The 20,244-nt window shown below is 44.6% G+C and overlaps 1 protein-coding gene across 14 annotated transcripts in view; it reads right to left on the reverse strand.

The window, feature by feature from the left end:
• Positions 1-20,244, reverse strand: part of LOC135904795 (uncharacterized) — a 56,630-nt gene that overhangs the window by 11,044 nt on the left and 25,342 nt on the right. For all 14 annotated transcript variants that reach the window (XM_070521290.1, XM_070521288.1, XM_070521292.1 and 11 more), the window contains 4 exons: positions 16,818-16,929; positions 13,331-13,547; positions 9,694-9,844; positions 6,414-6,544 (listed from right to left, as the gene is read on the reverse strand). In XM_070521290.1, coding sequence (XP_070377391.1) covers positions 6,414-6,544; positions 9,694-9,844; positions 13,331-13,547; positions 16,818-16,929 — 611 coding nt within the window. The remainder of the gene's footprint in view (positions 1-6,413; positions 6,545-9,693; positions 9,845-13,330; positions 13,548-16,817; positions 16,930-20,244) is intronic.

The raw sequence follows: 20,244 nt of genomic DNA on the forward strand, positions 1-20,244 counted from the left end.
TTGTTCGGCCGTCACACCTCTGAAAATTCAACACTAAAATTTTATTTTGCACCGCCATTATTAAATATCTTTTTTCGTCAGCATCTCAACCAGCGTTACCTGGGACGAGCGGTATACAACAGGAGATCCATAAGTACGGTGAGTGGTAGGCTTCCTGATTTCGTTGCAGCAAAGCGTGTACATATATTCAGTATTTCAGCCAATCCCCCTCAAACACGTTCGCATACCATGGCTATGGAATTTAGAGAGCGCACGTAGAAGTCTAGCATGCATTCGGCGAAGAATGCGTGTTCTCTGCGACTGAGTTCATTGTTCGCATCGAGTTCGGCGGTAATATTCAAGCACCGCTGTCCTTATAAGTGTTTCTTTAAGTGAAGTCGTAGAAAATAATTGGCAGAGGCCACATCTGATAAAAATGGGGTGTCAGGGGACTCGCGGAATTCTGGGCGCGCACAAATCTGATTCTGTTCAGAAGGTGACCCAAGACGTTCACCTACGTAGTGCTGTCCACGAATAGTTCTTTCAGCATCAGAAAAGGTAATCAGCATCGCCCTTATGCGTCACATCTCTCACCAAAATTTTTCTTGGATTGCGCTCACCCTGGACCGGCGGCAGCCCACGCTTCGCCTCTCTGAGTCTGGGTCTTACTACACACAACACCACTCATCGCTCGCGACTATCCGCTCAGGAAAGGTGGTTTCGCTATTCACCTTGCCGTTGAAGTCCCCGCACTCCTCCATCCTTCCTTACTTCTCATCACGAGTGAAGTCGCGAGCCACCAACTGTGCGCAAAGTTTATACTAACCCAAGCTTTGTCTATAATTGCGTATGCCACCCCATCCGGTACTCCTGTGGCCTCCACCAATATTCCAACCGCCGGTAGTTAATGCACTGTCATGACTTGAGAAATTATTTAAATTTTTTTTCGCCGGTGCACGACTTCATCGGCAAACCTGGTATGTTCACGCATTTAACGCAGTCCTGACCATTACTCAAGCGCTTGTACCACTTTTACGTATACTTTTTTGATAAGGCGCTGTTTTCACATAGCTGTTGCAGCATATCGTGACATTCCTTTGGCGTTCTCAGATGTTTCATGCAGAAGTTAAGGGGTCGTACGTTATTCCATTTCATCAATAAATGCAGTTATTGATGAAATTACATCTTACTTACACCTTACTGATTACTTCTTACTGCATATTTGCACGCATGGAGAAGCACATGGCTTCGCTCACGATGATTGACAATTTCAGCCTTCACTCAGCAGACCGTCAAGCAGTAATAGTAACTATAGTGACTTCATAAGGGGTGGGAGGGGGGGAAACCTGGTATTTTCACGTGTTTAACGCAGTCCTGACCGTTAAGTGCTTCTACCGCTTCTACATATATTTTTTGGATAAGACGCTGTTTTGGCACATCTGGTGCAGCGTGTCGTGATATTCCTTCGGCGTTCTGAGAAGTTTCATGCGGAAGTTCGCGGTCGTACGTTGCCGCATTTCACCAATAACTGCAGTACATCTTACTGCACCTTTGCACGTACGGACAAGCAAATGGCTTCGTCAACGATGATTGACAATTTCAGGCTTCACCCAGCAGACCGTCAAAGAGTAACAGCAACTACAGCGCACGGCATCGAATCGGGCCCCGTGTTTATGAATCACAGGTAATACATATCTGTGTGTGTGTGCGTGTGTGTGTGTGTGTGTGTGTTTGTGTGTGTGTGTGTGTGTGTGCGTGCGAGCGTGCGTGCGTGCGTGCGTGCGTGCGTGCGTGTGTGTGCGTGCGTGCGTGTGTGTGTGTGTGTGTGTGTGTGTGTGTGTGTGTGTGTGTGTGTGTTTGTGCGCGCGCGCACGCGAATTTGTAAGCAGAGCATACCAGATATGATGGACAATAGAGCCGCAATAGAGATGCTTTGTGCGGTTTATAGGGACACCTCTTAACGGGCAGCGCCCTAACGCTGCTTGCAACGATTTGCTACTACACCATAAATGGTTTCATTTCATGTTGGCATTTGCCCAGAAATCGTCAGCGCACTAAGTTTCTTCTTCTTTATGAACCAGAGTCTTCCCGTTCTTAGGGCACAAAGATACGCATAGGTAGGTCTTTTCCGTTAGGGACTGTAAGAAGACGAATACTTCGCTAAGAAGCCTGAATGAACGTATGACTATCATGAGGTTGATACAAATCGGCTTAACGAAGCACTCATGCGACACTGCAAGCTATATGTAAGGTTGCATTTCTTGTTCGGATAATTACGTCCCCCTTTTCATCGCAGCAACTCTTGTCACTGTTATATTTATATATGGGCATAAATACATCATTTTTATGTGCTGTCGACGCACTCGCAAGGCTATCAGAAAAGACTGAACCAATAAGGCCCACACCATTATTGTTGTTTCTAAATTACAATAAAAATTACTTTCTAGCAGCAACGAAGCTGCCTATTATTTTGACCAGAACATCCCACGAACTTCATAGCGCTCATTCCATCTTCCGTACAATACAATATACATGTGTAGCTCATATGGGACCTTTGCCCAAACAATGCCAAACAAATTTTGTAGTTTTTGCCCACATTTGACGTTAAGTGACTTTCTTCAGCTCAATCCATGAAGCGATTTTGTTTTCCTTTTTCGCACGGTGTGCTTGTCATACAAAAATAATGGCATCAAAACAGCGCCGTTTCGAAGCAGAATATGCTTTGTGCCCAAGGCCATATGGGCCACAGCCAGGCACGTACCCAGGGGGGGGGGGGGGGCGGGGGGGGCCCGGCCGCCCCCCCGAAATCCAGTGGCATACCCCCCTCCCCCCTCCCCACCCACGCCACCACTCCTCACACATTCCTAAAGCGCCGCCAGATCAATGTTGAGACTTGGCAGCTATTCATCGGTCAGCATTATGCTGCCTTTTTCACTCCTTTTAGATGGCGGTAGTTATCGGCATCTCTTGTAATGTGAATGACAGTTTTCTCATAGATTCCGAACCCGCGCGATTAACTCGAGATGCGTTCAGTTGTCACCATCTATTCAACCGTCACGCGCATAGCTGTTGCTTTTGTTAGTTCAACCTTCTTTGTTTATAGGCTGATCCTGGGACCAGGAAAGGGATGCGGCTGTTGCTCAGCTGGTCTGTACTCTCATGGAACGAGTTGCGGCCGGAGAAAACGTCAATTGCATTTAACTTATCCCTTTGCTTCATTATTTCCTCGAGTTACGGCTCGCGGCGACGCTGGCAGATGCCCGGAACCATATACACGTGATATGGGTTAGATAAGGTGGGAAATAGAATAATGTGAAAGAGCGTCCATCATGAAACCCTGAAATAACCCTTAAACCCATAAGCAACATGACTGTCGCCCGTTACCCCGTCTGTTTTTCCCTTATTGTACAGCACTTTTCGTGCAAAATTGGCAACTGGAAACAAAAAACGCAAGGTGTTGAGAAATTAAGCGATCTACTAAGGGAGAGAGCCAAGGCAACAACCAAACTGCAAAGGAAAGCGAATGATAAAAAAAGTTAACCGTTGTTTATGAGAATATTTATGGATCAACATCTTTTTATTTAAATAGGAAGTAGAGAAGACGCCACAGGAAGTGCAGAACAATAACTTGTTTTGAATGACGCTTCTACAGTTATTGGTCGAACCGCCTCACGTAGCCACTTCTCTGCTGTGCTTATGTGGGTGTTTTTCTAACCTTCCGCGGTGAGCGCAGTACGTCTAGAATTGGAGAGTCCTGCGCTCTACGCGGTTGTATGGGACTGGCGGCCGCACAGCGTTACGCAATTCGCGGAACTGTCAAAACTGATCAACAAGGCGAAAATAGCTGATATTCGAAACTATAACATAAGAAAGACTGAAGAAGCCGTAAAATATGAACGCAGCCTGAAATCAGTAAAAAAAAAACCTGACATAGGACAAACCATGATGTATGCACTAAAAGAGAAGAAGCATAATATCATCAGCAATCTCGAAGATATAGTAAAAGCAGCGGAAGAATTCTAAGCTGACCTGTATACAGTACCCAGAGAGTCATGATACCTCACTTAGAAACAGTAATGAACAGGATACAGAAACTCTCCTATAACTAGCGATGAGGTCAGAAGGACCCTGCAAGACATGAAACGATGAAGAGCCGGAGGAGAAGGTGGAATAACAGTCGATTTAATCAAAGATGCAGAAGAAATAATGCTTGGAAAACTAGCGGCGCTTTATACGAAGTGTCTATCGACTGCAAGGGTCCCAGAAAACTGGAAGAATGCAGACATTATACTAATCCACAAAAAAGGAGACGTTAAAGAATTGAAAAATTATGGGACCATTAGGTTGCTCCCAGTATTATATAAAATATGTACGAAAATAATCTCCAATAGAATAAAGGCAACACTGGATTTTGTCAACCAAGGAACAGGCTGGCTTCAGGAAGAGATACTTTACAATAGATCAAATCCATGTGATCAATCAGGTTATCGCGAAATCCGCAGAGTACACATAAGCCTCTCTATATGTGTGGCTTTCATAGATTACGAAAAGGCATTTGATTCAGTAGAGATGCCAGCAGTCATAAAGGCACTACGTAATCAAGGAGTACAGAACGCTTACGTAAAAAGCTTGGAAAATATTGCTACATGCGTGTGGTATTTGTTTGTTTGAACGAGGCGCGTGGGCGCCATCACTCCAGAAAAGAGGAGGAAGAATGAAATGGGCTCGCGCTGTGAGTCTAAGTGGTCAACGCTGCAACCGTTGTTGTAAATATAATCTGTAAATAGTTTCTCGTCTTACTGACTCGTCCTTCACATAAGAATATCTACAGAGGTTCTACAGCTACCTTCATTCTACACAAGAAAAGCAGGGAGATACCTATAGAGAAAGGGGTCAGACAGGGAGAAACAATATCTCCAAAGCTATTCACTGCGTGCTTAGAAGAATTCAAGCTATTAAACTGGGAAGGCTTAAAACTAAAGATCGATCGCAAATATCTCAGCAACCTTCGGTTTGCCGATGACATTCTTATATTCAACAACAATGCAGACGAGTTACAACAAATGATTGGAGACCTTAACAGAGAGAGTGTAAGAGTGGGGTTGAACATTAATATGCGGAAGATGAAGATAATGATAAATAGCCGGGCAAAGGAACAAGAGGTCAGGATCGCCAGTCGGCCACTGGAGACTGTGAAGGAGTACGTTTACCTAGGCCAACTAATCACAGCGAACCCTGATCATGAGAAGGGAATTCACAGAAGAATAAAAATTGGTTGGATCGCATACGCCAGACATTGCCAGCTCCTGACTGGAAGCTTACCATTATTATTGAAAAGTAAGGTGTGCAATCAGTGCATTTTGCCAGTGCTGACATATGGGGCAGAGACTTGAGTGCAAGTTAAGGACCGCGCAAAGAGCGATCGAACGAAGATTGCTAGGCATAACGTTAAGAGAGAAAGAGAGTGGTTTGGATCAGAGAGCGAACGGGTATAGACGATATTCTAATTGACATCAAGAGTTAGAAATGTAGCTGGGCAGGTCATGTAATGCGCTGGTTAGATAACCGTTGGACCATTAGGTTTACAGAATGGGTTCCAAGAGAAGGAAAACGCAATGGAGGACGACAAAAGACTAGATGGAGCGATGAAATTAGGAAATTCGTGGGCGCTAGTTGGAATCGGTTGGCGCAGGACAAGGGTAATTGGAGGTCGCAGGTAGAGGCCTTCGTCCTGCAGTGGACATAAAACATGATGATGATGATGATGATGATGATGATGATGATTATGATGATGATGATGGAGGTAGTGCCCCCCCCCCCAAAAAAAAAATCCTGGGTACGTGCCTGGCCACAGCCGTCCTTTCTCGCTTCAGCTTCGAATAACTCAGAACGCGAGGGCTTCCTATGAGACTTTAGTAGAAATACGTTGACCGCTCGAAGAGTTGATGTTTACTTTTATAAATGTTTACACCGTTCGGGGGCGCATCTCGTCCCCAAGCAGTAATCGTCGTACGCTTCTGTTACATTTATTTCTTTCGAAGTTGTGCATAAGCTATTTTCCTGCCAAAAACGCAGTGTCACGGAGATATGCACGCGTCTCTCGCGGTCCAGGAGCACTGGACACACAGCTGAAAAAAATGAACGCAAGGCACGCCAAAATGAATTACCCTTATTGTTTTCAAGTGCTTAATATTCAAATTGACGAGAACGCTCCGAAAGTGACGGTATTTATACACCAAGCTTTGACAAAGCCAGCGAAAATGCGGACAGCGATTGGTAAAATGGAATGCCTGAGTTCGAAATCGAGTGGCTTCAAAGCATTTTTTATTCTTTTTCGAACAGGCGTTGGCACAGAGAATTTTTTTTCGCTCGTTCTTTGGGGCATAGATGATTACGAGAATTCAATACTGTCAACAACTCCTTATGATGCTTACGGAGTGTTCTGCTCCGCATAATGTTGAAGAGCACTATGAGCGTTGGGGGCGTCATATCGGTCTATTCCGAAACCGAGGATAATGTGCGACGATACTCCCCAGTTCGAGTCTCCGATGAGCGACTGAAATACCTGCAAAAGAAAAAAAAAAGCCCATAATTGGTGTGTATTTGGTAAACCGTAAATAATGATATGAGCAAATATAGTAATTATTAAGGGCTGGAGGTCACAGAACAAATGGCAGGCTTTGACCAGTAGAGACCGAAATTTGCAGCATAATGGGTTTGTGCCGCCACTCAATGTAAGGCCTGTTGAACTAATTAACAGTGAAAGCGCTCATGAAAATGGATATGGTATAAACGTTTACGAAGTTTTGGCTTCCATAAAGAGGCCTTGTTTACAGAGAATTTCAGTGCCTCAGTTCTCGTTATTGTTCTCATTCACTGCTCCTTCACAGTTCAACATGCCTTCTCCCTACCAGACTAGTCGACGAACCATCGAATAGATCTCACGCTGGACGCTTGTATTGAGGGAGAACTTTGGAACAGAATAGTACGTTAAGCGCAACACAGTGTTCAAAAATTTACAGAAACCTTGTCAGAGAGAGGTGCTGCTAAGGACTATCTCCTACAAGAATTACTTTATTATTTCTTGTGATTTACTTTACGAAGCCTATTGTGGTTTAAACATTATTGCTGATGATTCGTATCTATTACGTGACTCGTTCTAACTATTATGACCAGTTCAGTATTTCACGTTTTAAACAGTTTGGATTACTAACATACCTAACGACGAACAAACAGTCATGTTCCTTTATAAGAACCCTAACTGAAGTATAAGATGCGTCCAAGTAATAAACATTCTCTATACTTTCTCTGCATGGGGAGTTGTATGGGTTAACATATCGCTGCAATTTAGTAAGGTGCAGTCCCCGGACAGCTAGCCGAAATAGACGAGCAACGAAAAGCACATTTTGTAAAACTATTGCTCGAAACTGCTGTTATAAAGAACGTTTTCTAGCCACATTTTATTTATTGTGCACTGACTTTTGTGCGTTCTAGCGGAATAATAGGAAGTAAACTTTGTTCGGTAATTTTTGTATGGATGATTGCTGCAGCAATTGTATAGATGTATTCTTTTGTCGATGAGGCTCTCTAGTCTAACAAATGTGTGGCAATACAGCAATAAGTGCGAGATAAATGTGCATTACCTCCCACCTCTTCCAGCTCCTGGACGTAGGATTTAGACCACGTTAACTTCATTGCAAAGATTTGTCCAGGAGCTCACTCGACATACGTCCTCTCCTTTAGAGGAGGGATGTGCAACTGATGGCCGCGTATATTTCATGCCTGAGCTGATTTCTACACACACTTTACTGTACTTTGGCAGTTCTAATACTAAGACATCTCTATGATATGAAACGATTGTTGCCGATATACTGACTGACGAGCAAGTACTTTCTGATCATTACAATATTTCTTTTGATGTTAAGTGGGGCCCAGTGTTTTTTCAGCGTACATAAAACCCGCAGCCTGCGTATATTTACACTGGTGCACTTCATTCAGAATGTTATGGAAAATAGCCCTTTACGGGCTGCAACAGCACATTATATTTTCTGGAGACTGGTGGTATGGCGCACTTTAAATCATGCCTGTAGCTGACATTAAGCGGACGTCGTTCAAGCTAACAGTTTACACGGGATGTGTCTGCAAATGCAAAAGAAGAAAGTGCAGGTGCCCGTCTTACTAAAATGTTTATAGCATACAACGAGAGAAACCATCGTATTTAATAAAATAAATTCTTACTGACGCTCCGGCATATGTTTTAGGGAACAATCTTTTGCGGTTACTTTTGAGGATTTGGTAACTGGCAAAGATGTAGGTGGGAAATCTTGCCTGAATATAACTTCCAAGAACATGGCTGATCATTTGTAAGTTCGCCCGCATTATAGGACGAGGAGGGCAGAATTTTCAGTCGAAATAAGAGAAACCCCCTACAGGGAACGTGAAAGACCTATCAGAGACGTGACACTTGTTCAAGCAGCTCTATGAGCGCTACTGAAAATTCTGGAGCAGATATTATTTTTGAAACTTAATTTCTGTAGCTTTACTTGCCGTAATAACCACGTCACTATGAGATGCATAATATGCATTGCACATTATACATGGGAAATAGATAAATTGTACAAAGCACGTGTGAGAAAAGACCCACGAGAAACAGGAATACACTAAGTGCTGACGGCCAAGCAAACTTAAATATAGGCGAAACATGTATACGCATACACCACACGGCATGCACTCGTGCAGAAGGGCTACAAAAACAAAATCAAATGAACATGAGGTCCTGTGACAAGACAAAGTACGGAAGTAACATGATCAAATCCAGGTAAAAAGGAGCGCCTGCGAATTTATTAGCGGTAGCCCTGGAATATTTTAAAACATTTTTTTTTTGTGCCATGATCGCCCGTTTTATTGGTCACCCGTAGCCTTGAGGCTTCTCGATGCGCGCATGCCTCTTTGCGTATGTATATATGCGACACCTGACAGTAAACTTTGATGGAAGTGAACAAATCGTACCATCTCGTTTTTTTTTCTATGTGGTTTCACCTGCGCGCTGTCTATCATCGATCACAGAATACAGTGTGTCGGCTCGCTCACGCCGACAGCAAGCACTTGGAGTTTACTGCCCCATGCTGGAGTAACATGGGTCTCTCATAACCAAATGGACATTGAATAAATCGAACTAGAAGCCCAGCTGCCGGATGAGCTACCACCTTCCACGACACTCCACGACGCGTTCTTTCCCAGTAAATGCACTACGCCTGTACTGGGCTGACACATTTGTGGAAATGGACTGGAGCAGAATACACCCATTGGCTCGTCGAGAACATTGTTAATGCATAGCTCAAAAATGCTGTGCAGTTAGTTCTTTCAAAAGAATAAGAAAGAAAGACGCACCTATTCTTGGCAGCTAACTGCATCGAAAAGAAGCACCTATTTAGAACATCCGACAGTAGTTCGGTTGGGTTACTTATAAAGAAATTTCAGTAGAATAAATTACCTCATATATCAAAGTGTGTTTAGGGCATAGGCGCCTTCGTTATAACACTGTTTCGATTGTACATTTCTTGATACTTACTAAGCATAAAATGCATGAGTAGGGAATTTCTACGAAGCAAACTCGATTACTGTATCACAGCTTCCGGCAGCGAAAAAACATCTTAACGCGTATTCTTGCAACATGGAAGTTGTCCTGAAACCATATGATGTGCACCACTTTACCTTGCTTATAACCCCGAAATCCGCTGAATACTTCGAGACATCTTGGACATTGCCGTAAATGTTCAGAATGCCATAATGCTTGATATTATGCTTTCGAATCCCTTGGAGGCTTCGTATTATATCTTTCGTCAACTGGCCATGCTTGATGTACCTGCAAGAACACCCAACGCGTTTGTCTATTCAAGTCTAAGTTTACCGCTAGAGCATTCTGATATTTGCAACAGCACCAGTGATCATGCAACACAATGCGCTCTGATCTCTAGCGATCTATTGGGCGCCGGCACCCCAGAGTGCGAATACATCGCAGGCTTCTGCTGCCTCACAAAGTTAATTAAGAAAGCTTATGGTGTGCGCTGCTCTATCAGCTGCTTTCAGCTCTCTTAAGGGGCGCTTTATTCAGACAAGATCGCGTGCTCAGAGCTCATGCGTTCGCTTTTAACGGCGGAGATTTTATGCGCTACGCTCTGGCGGTTTGTGTGCTTAAGCAAAAAAGATGGCGGCCACCCCAGAGCTAAAATAGCTAGAGCATAAGGCGAACACCAATCGCCCGGTGTACTCCAGCTGCGTTTGACCGCGAGAAGTGTCAAAGCGCATTGTGATAAATAATATCGTAATCAAAAAGTAAAACCGGAATAGACACTGCTTAGTATGGATCATGTTTTGACGCTAAGAGCTCTATGGGCAAACCACGTAACCTTATCTCAGTTCTATTCCACCCGTACAATGGCTAGACCGCATGGGGTGATGACTATGGAAGAACAGCACGCCTACGAAGAATACCGTCGGGAACAGAAGCGAGAACAGCAGGCGGCGCGTAATACGGATGAGAATCGTGCCGAAAACGCCAAGCGTATGCAACTTTGGTTGCATTAACCCTACACACTCCACTCCCACTGTAATTGTGGATGATTTCAACATAGACGTGTCTCGGCCAGGCGGAGAGGAGTTCGTGGCGTTTCTCTTTGAGAAGAACGGCATATAATGCTACACAAACATCAGTGTGTCCACGACTCGTGATTAAAATTAAATTAAATTATGGGGTTTTACGTGCCAAAACCACTTTCTGATTATGAGGCACGCCGTAGTGAAGGACTCCGGAAATTTCGACCACCTGGGGTTCTTTAACGTGCACCTAAATCTAAGTACACGGGTGTTTTCGCATTTCGCCCCCATCGAAATGCGGCCGCCGTGGCCGGGATTCGATCCCGCGACCTCGTGCTCAGCAGTCCAACACCATAGCCACTGAGCAACCACGGCGGGTTACGACTCGTGATGGGTCGTGTATAGACTTCACATCGGCCAAGAACCTTCCACAGTGAACCTTTCCACCACCTTACCTCATGGCCACTGGCTGTACATCCCGGCGATCATAAGCGATAGTCACCTTAGTGACCAAAAATGAAATCCAAGAAAGCAAACAAAAGAAAATTAAAATAAAAGAAAAAACGTTGATCATGCAATTTAATCAAACAACAAAAAATCTGGTAAAACTAAATTCATTGCCGTATGTATCTGTTATTTTCAATCAACACATTTATTATCAGCATTTTTGTCATCACATTATACAGGTCCGCTCACCATCCACCTTCACAGAGTGGAATGGCTTTTATTTATTTCTTCAAAAGATTACATACATTCTTTCTTATTTTCATAGTTGAAGCCGATGTTAACATCTTGTAGCTCTCGCGTAAAAATTAGGTTGTTGAAACGAAAAGCAGCCACAATTATCCACACCAAGAAAACAAGAATAACAGAGATTCCCCGCTGCACTTCTGAATAATACCAGATTCATGTCTTGAAAATCCTGGCAAGAAGGCTAGCTGTTTATTTTTTTATGTTCCTTGGTAACGCTATGATTGCAACAGCAATAGTTGATTTGATCTCTTTATTACGACACACACATGCTAGCAATCCTTTCAGGCCGATTTTGTAGAATACAGGCGCTTCTGGTGCGTTATGCGTAGAATAGAGGGTAGAATTTAGCTTTGAGAACCAGTTTGAACCCCAAAAGTTGTCTTTGAGGATAACGCGCAAATTAGTAAACCAACTTGTCCAAACCGCGTAAACTGACTAGGCCAACAAATACCTTTGATGCTGTTATACGACTTATTATTTTTTTTTTTAACACGCGCATGACTTTCACTTTTCGGGGCGCCTCCTGCGCCATTTTCGTTGAGGATTTTACAGGCACAAACCTTGTTTCCGCGACCTTTCTTAGTGCGACTAGCTCTAGGATACTTCGCGTATTTTCCGGTTTCTGTCCTTGCCTCTGTGCTTTACCCATTTTCCCGCATGCTTGCGTCACTGTGTAGTCGGGCTCAAAGCCACTCGTTGGAAAAACGTCGGTCACCGGGTGTGTGACACCGGATGTGCACGGCTCTTCGAGGAAACTCCTGCTGCACGCAAACGTGGGTTATGGGCGTGCGCCCCTCATCAGCGAACCATTTTTTTTTTCGTAAACTAAATCAGTGCGTGTGCACCACTGGGTATATATACGCCGCTCTTAGATGACAAAAAAAACCTGCCCCGAAATTTCTATTGAACTGGAAGATATCGAACCGACGCTACGTTTATGCAAACAATCTTGTGGTTATAACGACACATGCGCCACGCGTGGACTTCTCTGTACCGTTGCTACATGGCGCTGTTTGTCCATAGATGACGACAGAGGGCGTTGACTGCGTGCCCGCCTCATATATGACGTGTTTCCGGGGTAGGAAAACGGTGTCTCATTTGACCGGTTCTTTCATGACAGCATTTAAGCGTCGGCACGTACTGTGAGGTGGGTTCCGCCAGAACGTGTTTCCACGTAAGTTTTGAGTTTGTCGAGCCAAGAGGTTAAAGCGGCAATATGCAGACAGTCTTTCTTCGCCATCTCTATTGTTACAATGACGCTTGGTACTTGGGAGAGGACAATTCAGTGTATTATTACCACTCAGCTGGAGCAGCGCGCATTTTCACTACGAAACGGGAACGTTCTGTTCGAAGACCCGTAGACTCAAGTGAGCATTGCTACTGCTCAGTGGAGCTGTGGGTGCTGTCTTGCCACACAACCAAGACCCAGGTGAGACCTCGCAAAACAAATTCGCTCGTTTGTAGCCCTCTCTGCTGCTCCTGCAAATGGTGCCCAGATTATTACTATACGCAGTTGGGAAATAAAAGGTGACATATTTTTATTTATCCCCTGTGCCACAAATTTGAATCTCAAACAAGCGCGCAGTTTCTCCGTCAAACCGACGCTGTCTCTGCCTTGTGTTTAAGAGTTAGAGTACGTACTTGATCTATTGCTGGCCAACGTAAGGGGGACTCCGTCTTGAACGCAGTTTAATCCGCGGTCACAGGAATCGACGCATCTTGCGGTCCTTCAGGGGAGGTGCATATTTTGTATGCTTGAAGACATGATGTAGATCGGATATTATTCAGCACCTAAACTGTTTGCCGAAATTTCCACGGCAGATAGTCTTTAACATATGTATTACATATGCATATCTCTTTTTTGTTCTAACCAGCACGCTTCTATCCATTGGGCTGCTTATTTGCTTTGGAAGTTTATTTGCCATGAAACAGTACAACGCGGTAATCTAGTTCTGCGTTGCGCAAGTCTAGTTCTATGACGTCAGCTTCGGTATACACTCACCTTGCGTCGAACGATATCCCACCACTCGTCTTCGAATACCGCGAAACACAGAGGTTCTGGAACATGGTGTAACTCTCTCGATAAACGAGAGGCTCCAATATGACGTTTAGTATTACCAAGTGAGTGAAGATGAGGATGTCACAGATGCCGTCATCCGGGTACATATGTGGCTGGATGGCCGTTTCGCTGACCGAGCACATCAGGGGCGGGGTCGTCGCTGCGTTGACGTCACAATGTTTAACTGTGACGTCACTTGTAGGAAAGGGTGTTGTTTTAAATTCGTGAAAATAATTTAACCAGAAGGTCAACAACGTCGATGTCAAATCCTAGCTCGAGAGTGGTTATTTTCTTCAGTTGATACTAGTGTAAGTTTCTTTTTGGTTCTATTGTTTCTCAATCAGTGAAACTTTTATTATATGTACCGCTGAGCGACAAAATACCTAAAAAGTAAGAACGTATTCCCTCCGGCGATTGCGGCACTCCAATGAAATCGTATAGCAACTACTTAATGTGTCAGAACAGCATTTGATTCTCCAGACTTCTCATTTGACAATCGTTATAGTGTAAAATAAATACTGCCACAGAATATTTCACGGCATCTTTAGCGCCGCCCTAAGTATTACACAGCGTGCTTAAAGGGCCCCTCACCCGGGCTGGCAGTTTTGAGCTGACAAGCGCAGAGCATACATTGCGTGATAACGATCGTGTCTGCGAAGTGCTACATCGCAACGCGCCGCGGAAATATCTGAAATTTAAACCGAACGCCGTTTTTCCTTCTCCTCGCGGCCGCCGCGCTCCAAGCCCGAAGATGCCGTACTTCTGTCCTTGCGCCTGCGCACTCAAGTCCGCAGTGTGATGTCGCTCTCGGTGACACGTGACTTCGAGAATTATTCAAGGCACCATCCGTTATCTGCGTGACGTGTTGCTTGAATTGACTAATTGAAGTTTAGAGAAATAATAAAACACACAAACACAATGTCTGCGTATTTTTTTTTTTTGCGTTACATCGCACTGAAGCAAGAGATGTACTTCCGCTTCAACTGCTTTTTCCCATGGTCGTGCGGTCACGTGCGCAGGTACCGAAACTACGCCATTTTCTACCGTGTTCAAGCACGTGATCATGATCTGCGATCCGCTTGTTCTGCCTCAGTATTCGTGTAGCACTGAATTATACCACTAGTCGTGTGTCCTTGTGCACAGCGCGCAAAATCGTGCGCTGCACGAACGAGACGACAGCTCGCGCACAACGTGGCGAGCGGAAATGCGCATCGCCGAAAAAAAAAGGTGAAAAAAAGAAGTGAAGGCAGGGCCCGTGATCTACATGTCATGCGATTCCCGAGATCCGGCATGGGAGAACGAAAGGAATTTCGCTTGAGAAGGCAAGACGGAGCGAGAGGAGAGGGAATCTCGCTATGCAGTGGAGCCCGCCTGTTGAAATCAGGGGTTCGCGGCACTTAAATATTTCTATCTCGGCTACTAATGAGCCGACTGAAAAAATCTTTTGTGACATAACGCTCCGCAGAGGACACGCAAAAACTTCCAGCGTATTCCCAAAATTTGCTATGGGGCCTGGTGAGGGGCTTATTAAATAATTAGAAAAAAAAGAATGGGCAGGACCTTACAATGACTGTCGACGCTCACTCTTGCATTGAATCAGTACATCTACACGACGTTTTATTGCGATAGCTATGATAAGAACACTCCAGCCATATTGTTGCCCTCGTCGTGGCCGTAATGTCCCGTATAAAGTACGAGGGTGGTAACACTGCCGCTGTGTGTGGCACGCTGTATGTCAGGCGGAAAGTAGGCGAGGGAAGCTGACGATTGCTTTACGTGTCCCTGGCGAATTCTTCGACGACTCGACCGCCACAGTCGCTGACGTTTCCGAGTACACCTACGGTCTTCGAAGCGGTATGCTTACTGTCGTTCCCACTCGAAAAGGATGTTCTTCCCGGCCTGTACACGTTCAACCTGCACTTAGAATTGCACGCATGCCTTTGTGCGCCAGGACACGGTGCGTCCTCCCGTATGGCCCCCGCAGGATGGTCCGTTCAAAGTACTTAAGCGTGCACCTAAAAACGTTCTGTTGCTCGACTCCACAAAGATACGATCTCCGCAGACCGTCTGAAGCCAGCCTAGTTGGACTCTGGCGCGTCTGCTGCTGTCACCTTCCCTCACGACCGGGCCAGTCTTACTGGCCGCGCGCGTCTAGCGCCACCACCATCCGCGCTTCGCCATTGGTCCAGCTCACAGCTTGCTCGCTAGCGCACTACCACGTGACAACACGTCCAGCACGCTGACGCTGCGCAAGCAGTGGGATCGGCGGGGTCAGGCTTATGCCTGATTGAGCGGACTCGGCTAAAATATAATTTGTGGGCCTCAGGCACCAGCGTCTCTCTGGTTTTTGTTAATCCACAGTTACAATGTAGATAGAGAATTTTGACTAGAAAAAATGCTAAGGTCATGTATAAAATATGCTGGAAATAAAAGCTTGCGTAGCACACCTAATTATTTCAAGCAGGTTAGGTGACTATTTTTGACCGCCCTGTTTCATAGTGGGTGTGGATAAATCGTCTATATGATCATTATCAAAGCGCTCAAAAGGAGTCCCGCTGCAGTGCACGCCTCATACTTTACTGTTTTAGGCTGTAGCAATACGTTGTGTCGCTATAATGACTCTATCTTAAATGAATTACTGTCGACAGTCATCGGGACATGCGTTCTGCCGAACTTACTTTTCTAGATGTCATATAATTTTCGACAAGAAATAGCCAACTTTCCGTAATACGTTCTGTGAAAAACGAAGAACATCAGCGTGCCGTGACTGCATGAAGCAAAAACCACGTGATCGTATTCACTCCCTTTTCTCTCCATGGCGTCCTCGTCTTCATCGTGACCATTTCAAGCCGAATAAAGGAGAGCGGTTCGTTGGCGCTGATCACCCTTTTATTCTTTATTTAGACAGTTTCCCATATTTCCCGAAGGCGTAATGCATAGGTTAGTAGACTTTAAAAAATCCATGCTCATTCAGGCTGCCCACGTGCTCGTAGTCAATGCTCGGATTTTGCAACGCGAGCTACGGATTTTACGAAAAATAGAATTTGCACCCACAGATATACACATTTACTCATGAATATCTTCCACTGAACAATAGTTCCGTTTGCTCCTCAGCCTGCAGGGTAAATGAAACCTAATAATAATAAAAGAATTAAACCTAATATGTTATTCACAGCGCGGAGAATATCTTGGCTTTGAACAGGCCAGAACACGGAGCCTGCCTTGCAGGTTGCACAGACAAACCCGGTACAATGAAATATACCGATGTCATTTTTGTCACACAGGCGCACAAGGTAACGAGGGTTTCTGTACATTTTGCCAGTAACCACTTGGACAACAACCCCGACAGGACTCACAACGGGATAAAAATGGCTGATAAAAAACGATATCTTGAAAGCAAATACGGTTGTGGCTCAAAAGCTTGACTCACGTGTCGTCGCATTTGTCGTCGTAGTTGTATTCGTAGTTGTAGTAGTACTTGGGGTACTATTGATTTCTGCTGGCATGCTGCTAGTCGGTTTCGGCGTAGTGGGAGCAGTCTCCTGGACAAAAAAAATATTTCTGAGATTCCCAGCATGTTTTGCCAAAATTGCTTGATATTAGACTGTAAAAATGGGCACGACATCTTTTTCAACCTTAAGGAAGATATTTCTCGAATAGACAAAATAAAAGGTTGTACTGCACGCTAGTCTCATTTTTTTTGTTGTCGTTTCAGTGTGCATGGTAGCACTACATTTGTCCCCACGTACGCTATAATAAAGCCCTCAGTGGCCCATTTTACTGTCCTCCACAGCTACTCTTGCGTGTTTGTTTTCGATGTCGTAATATTGCCCAAAATAGAAGAGGGAAAGAAGTTTAATGACACGAAATGCCGAGAGGTCGGCCTGAGGTATATTCCTCTAGCCAGCCTCTATTCCTCTAGCCCAAAATAGTTTCCTCGTACAAGTTACGACTGTGGCGCCATAACTACGCTAGATATCCTCATGTATGTAGAATCAATATTTTGTTGTTGTTTCTTATCTTTCCAATTAGGATTCTTCGCGAGCGTCACACAATTTCATGTGTGTTTGTCTATAGGTCTTCTTTGTAGCTATCTAACTTCTTTCACGCCAACTTCGTTCACTGAAGAGTATAGTGTCCAATTGATTCTCATCATGCCGCACGCCTCAAACAACCAGGCGCGAAACCGACCATCAGACCAACTTGGAAAACAGGCTATGTTATGACCCTTGGCATAATATGCTCTTGGCAACCAAGTACAGGGTGATTGGAAGCGCAAATAGACTACTAGAAGTCATGAAAAAGAAAGAGAAACAGACATAGGGAATTGGTTGCAAATATTGGAAATAAGAAAGACAATGGAAATTGAAAGGAAAGAAAGAAAAAAATCGGTACGCTAATGCACGCGGCAGTGCCTTGCTTTCTGAGGCTCTAGCTGGTTGCCTAAGGAAATGACACACCGGAGCAAACGTTCGCAACACGATGATGCATCTATATGCTTGAGTGAAAATTCGGGGATCAATGGGCACATGTCAATGAAATGCGAAAGAAATTCACCAAGTGAGACTCGATAGTGACGTATAGACCTTCCAAAACCACATGGATTTTAAGTGTACGTACACACGAACCGGTCCACAGTCCAGATAAGCAAGAAACGTTTAGCATACTGGTGGGAAAAAAAAGCTGGAGAGAAATTGATGGCGCCAGATCTGTTACAGGCATGGGTAGAGGTGCAAGGTAGACAGAGAAGTTCTGAAAATTCTAGAATGTGAAATGTAAACACGAAAATGTTCGAATGCGAGACCTGTACCGCATACTTGAATAAACCAAACCGGCAAGGTGACTATTGGCCACCGTCCCGTTAAAAAGGGGGATGCCAATCAATAACATCATCGAGGTACGTTAGAGGAGCACTGCAGCTGTACACGTTTTAATGGCCTCGTCCGTTGCTATTTCGTGCCTAACATATTGCGCTATCTACGGAAGGAGGATGCGAAAAGGGTGCGTATCCAGCACCCAGTGACGAAGTGCTTAGCTGAGCGTTTGGAAGTAAAAAAGTCGAGTGTGCGCCCAAGATAGTCACTTATATGTCTGATTGCGGTTATTGTAATCGCAAAGGAAACACTGAAAGCGCTCCATAACTATCAAAGGCAGATTTTTTCCCATTATTACGGCAATACTGTAGGGGCTGTAGCACTGAGTAAGAATATTGGGCTCACGTATTTCCATAGAAAGGCGTCACACATGTATGTCTATCTCAATGAATTCGCTATCTTCGAATAGTGACGTCGATTATCCCCTCAAAACTTTCTTGGTGGTTTTCAAACTTATTTTTGTTCTTTTCGCAGTCTTCATGAACTGAGCCTACGCGTTACAGAAGTTATACCCGGCACCTGTGACATTTTGGATGCCACTGTGCACGTTATTCACAATGGGAAGAAGGGGTTTCCATCAAACAGAAAAAAAAGTAGCTACCATGTTGTGAGTGTATTTTTCTAGCATTGAGCAGTCAGGGTTTTCACCAATTTTTTGTCATGCTACTGGCGAGCTAGCGTATTTCTCGTGCATGTCAAAGTTTAAAAAAAGAAACAAAGCAAACACCTTATTTACATTCACAAAAGATTTCTAGATGCGCCCCCTTATTTTCGCAAAAATGACTTAAACTACAAGTTCACGGAGATAGGTCCGACTATCAAAACGTTGGCCAGCCTATCTGAGGCCTTTATACTGTAACCTTCATACCACAATTTTCAAATATATTATTCGGAATAGAGCTCAAATCAACTACGCTAAACGCGTATCGGTAAGTCGCCTAACGCTACTATTGAGGTGCCTTGTTTCGCAACATATGGCAGAGGAGATGAAAGAAAGCGTTGTTTTCCGAAGTTACTAACGAAGTCATCAGCGCACATGTTACTAATACACCCAAGAGTGCTCTGTATGAAGCGTTTACCCGGCTATTTAAATGTAGCACGAGAATATCAGTGGGCACACACTAGCCAATGCTTGCTTGCACACTTGGGTCTGATAGCTGATGCGCGTAACGCAGTTTAGTGTACGTTGTGCGAATTAGCCAGTGCGCATTAAGTTGCCGCGGCAAGGGTAATATTCTTGCGCTTTGCTAAAGAAAGACGGTGATGCCTTATACCGTCTTCAAGCCGCAAAGTGGCCGCAGCAGCTGCCAATCTTGAGTCTCTCACAGGCGCGTTCGGTGTCTTACTCAATATCTGTGGATCACTTGAGAAATGGCACGGGGCGACAAGGAGCAGTAACGTCCCCGTAACCACGCACACCACCCATGCAGGACGGCTTTCGAGGGTCGCAACAAGATTTGTCGCTACTTTGCTTGAAAGCTAACAAAATTACCGTCTGCAGCCTTGTTCAGAATAATTATGCAAGCAATTTTATGTGCCATAGCGTCGCAAGGTATCTCACCTTGCCTTTACTAATAGGAACTTTATGTCGATTTATGCAGTTGGAATGTACGCTGCGAATGTCTTAGTCATGCAGAAGTTGCTTTTCCTACGAAGTTGTCATTGGGTCCTAAGATTGTTTGTATTACGGCAGCTCCGGAAAACGCGCTATAATCTCAAACACAACTTTTAGATTCCCTTGGGAAATATTGCACTCAAGACCACCCCGTGGAACACGCCACTCCAGGCAAAAAAAAAACAAAAGAGAAAAGGAAAGTAGAGTGGCCGAGGTTATCCAAGTGGGGATGGCAACAGGCAAAAGTGGTGGGTCCCCGGTGCTGACGTGAGACGGGGATTTAGGGATCCGACTTGTGGATCCGTGTTAAGGCAACGAGGAGATAGTCTGATTTGGTAAAATTTGCTGACATCATTCAATACTGGCCT

The sequence above is a fragment of the Dermacentor albipictus genome, chromosome 7, assembly GCF_038994185.2.
Source record: "Dermacentor albipictus isolate Rhodes 1998 colony chromosome 7, USDA_Dalb.pri_finalv2, whole genome shotgun sequence".
In the NCBI taxonomy this organism is placed as follows: Eukaryota; Metazoa; Arthropoda; class Arachnida; order Ixodida; family Ixodidae; genus Dermacentor; species Dermacentor albipictus.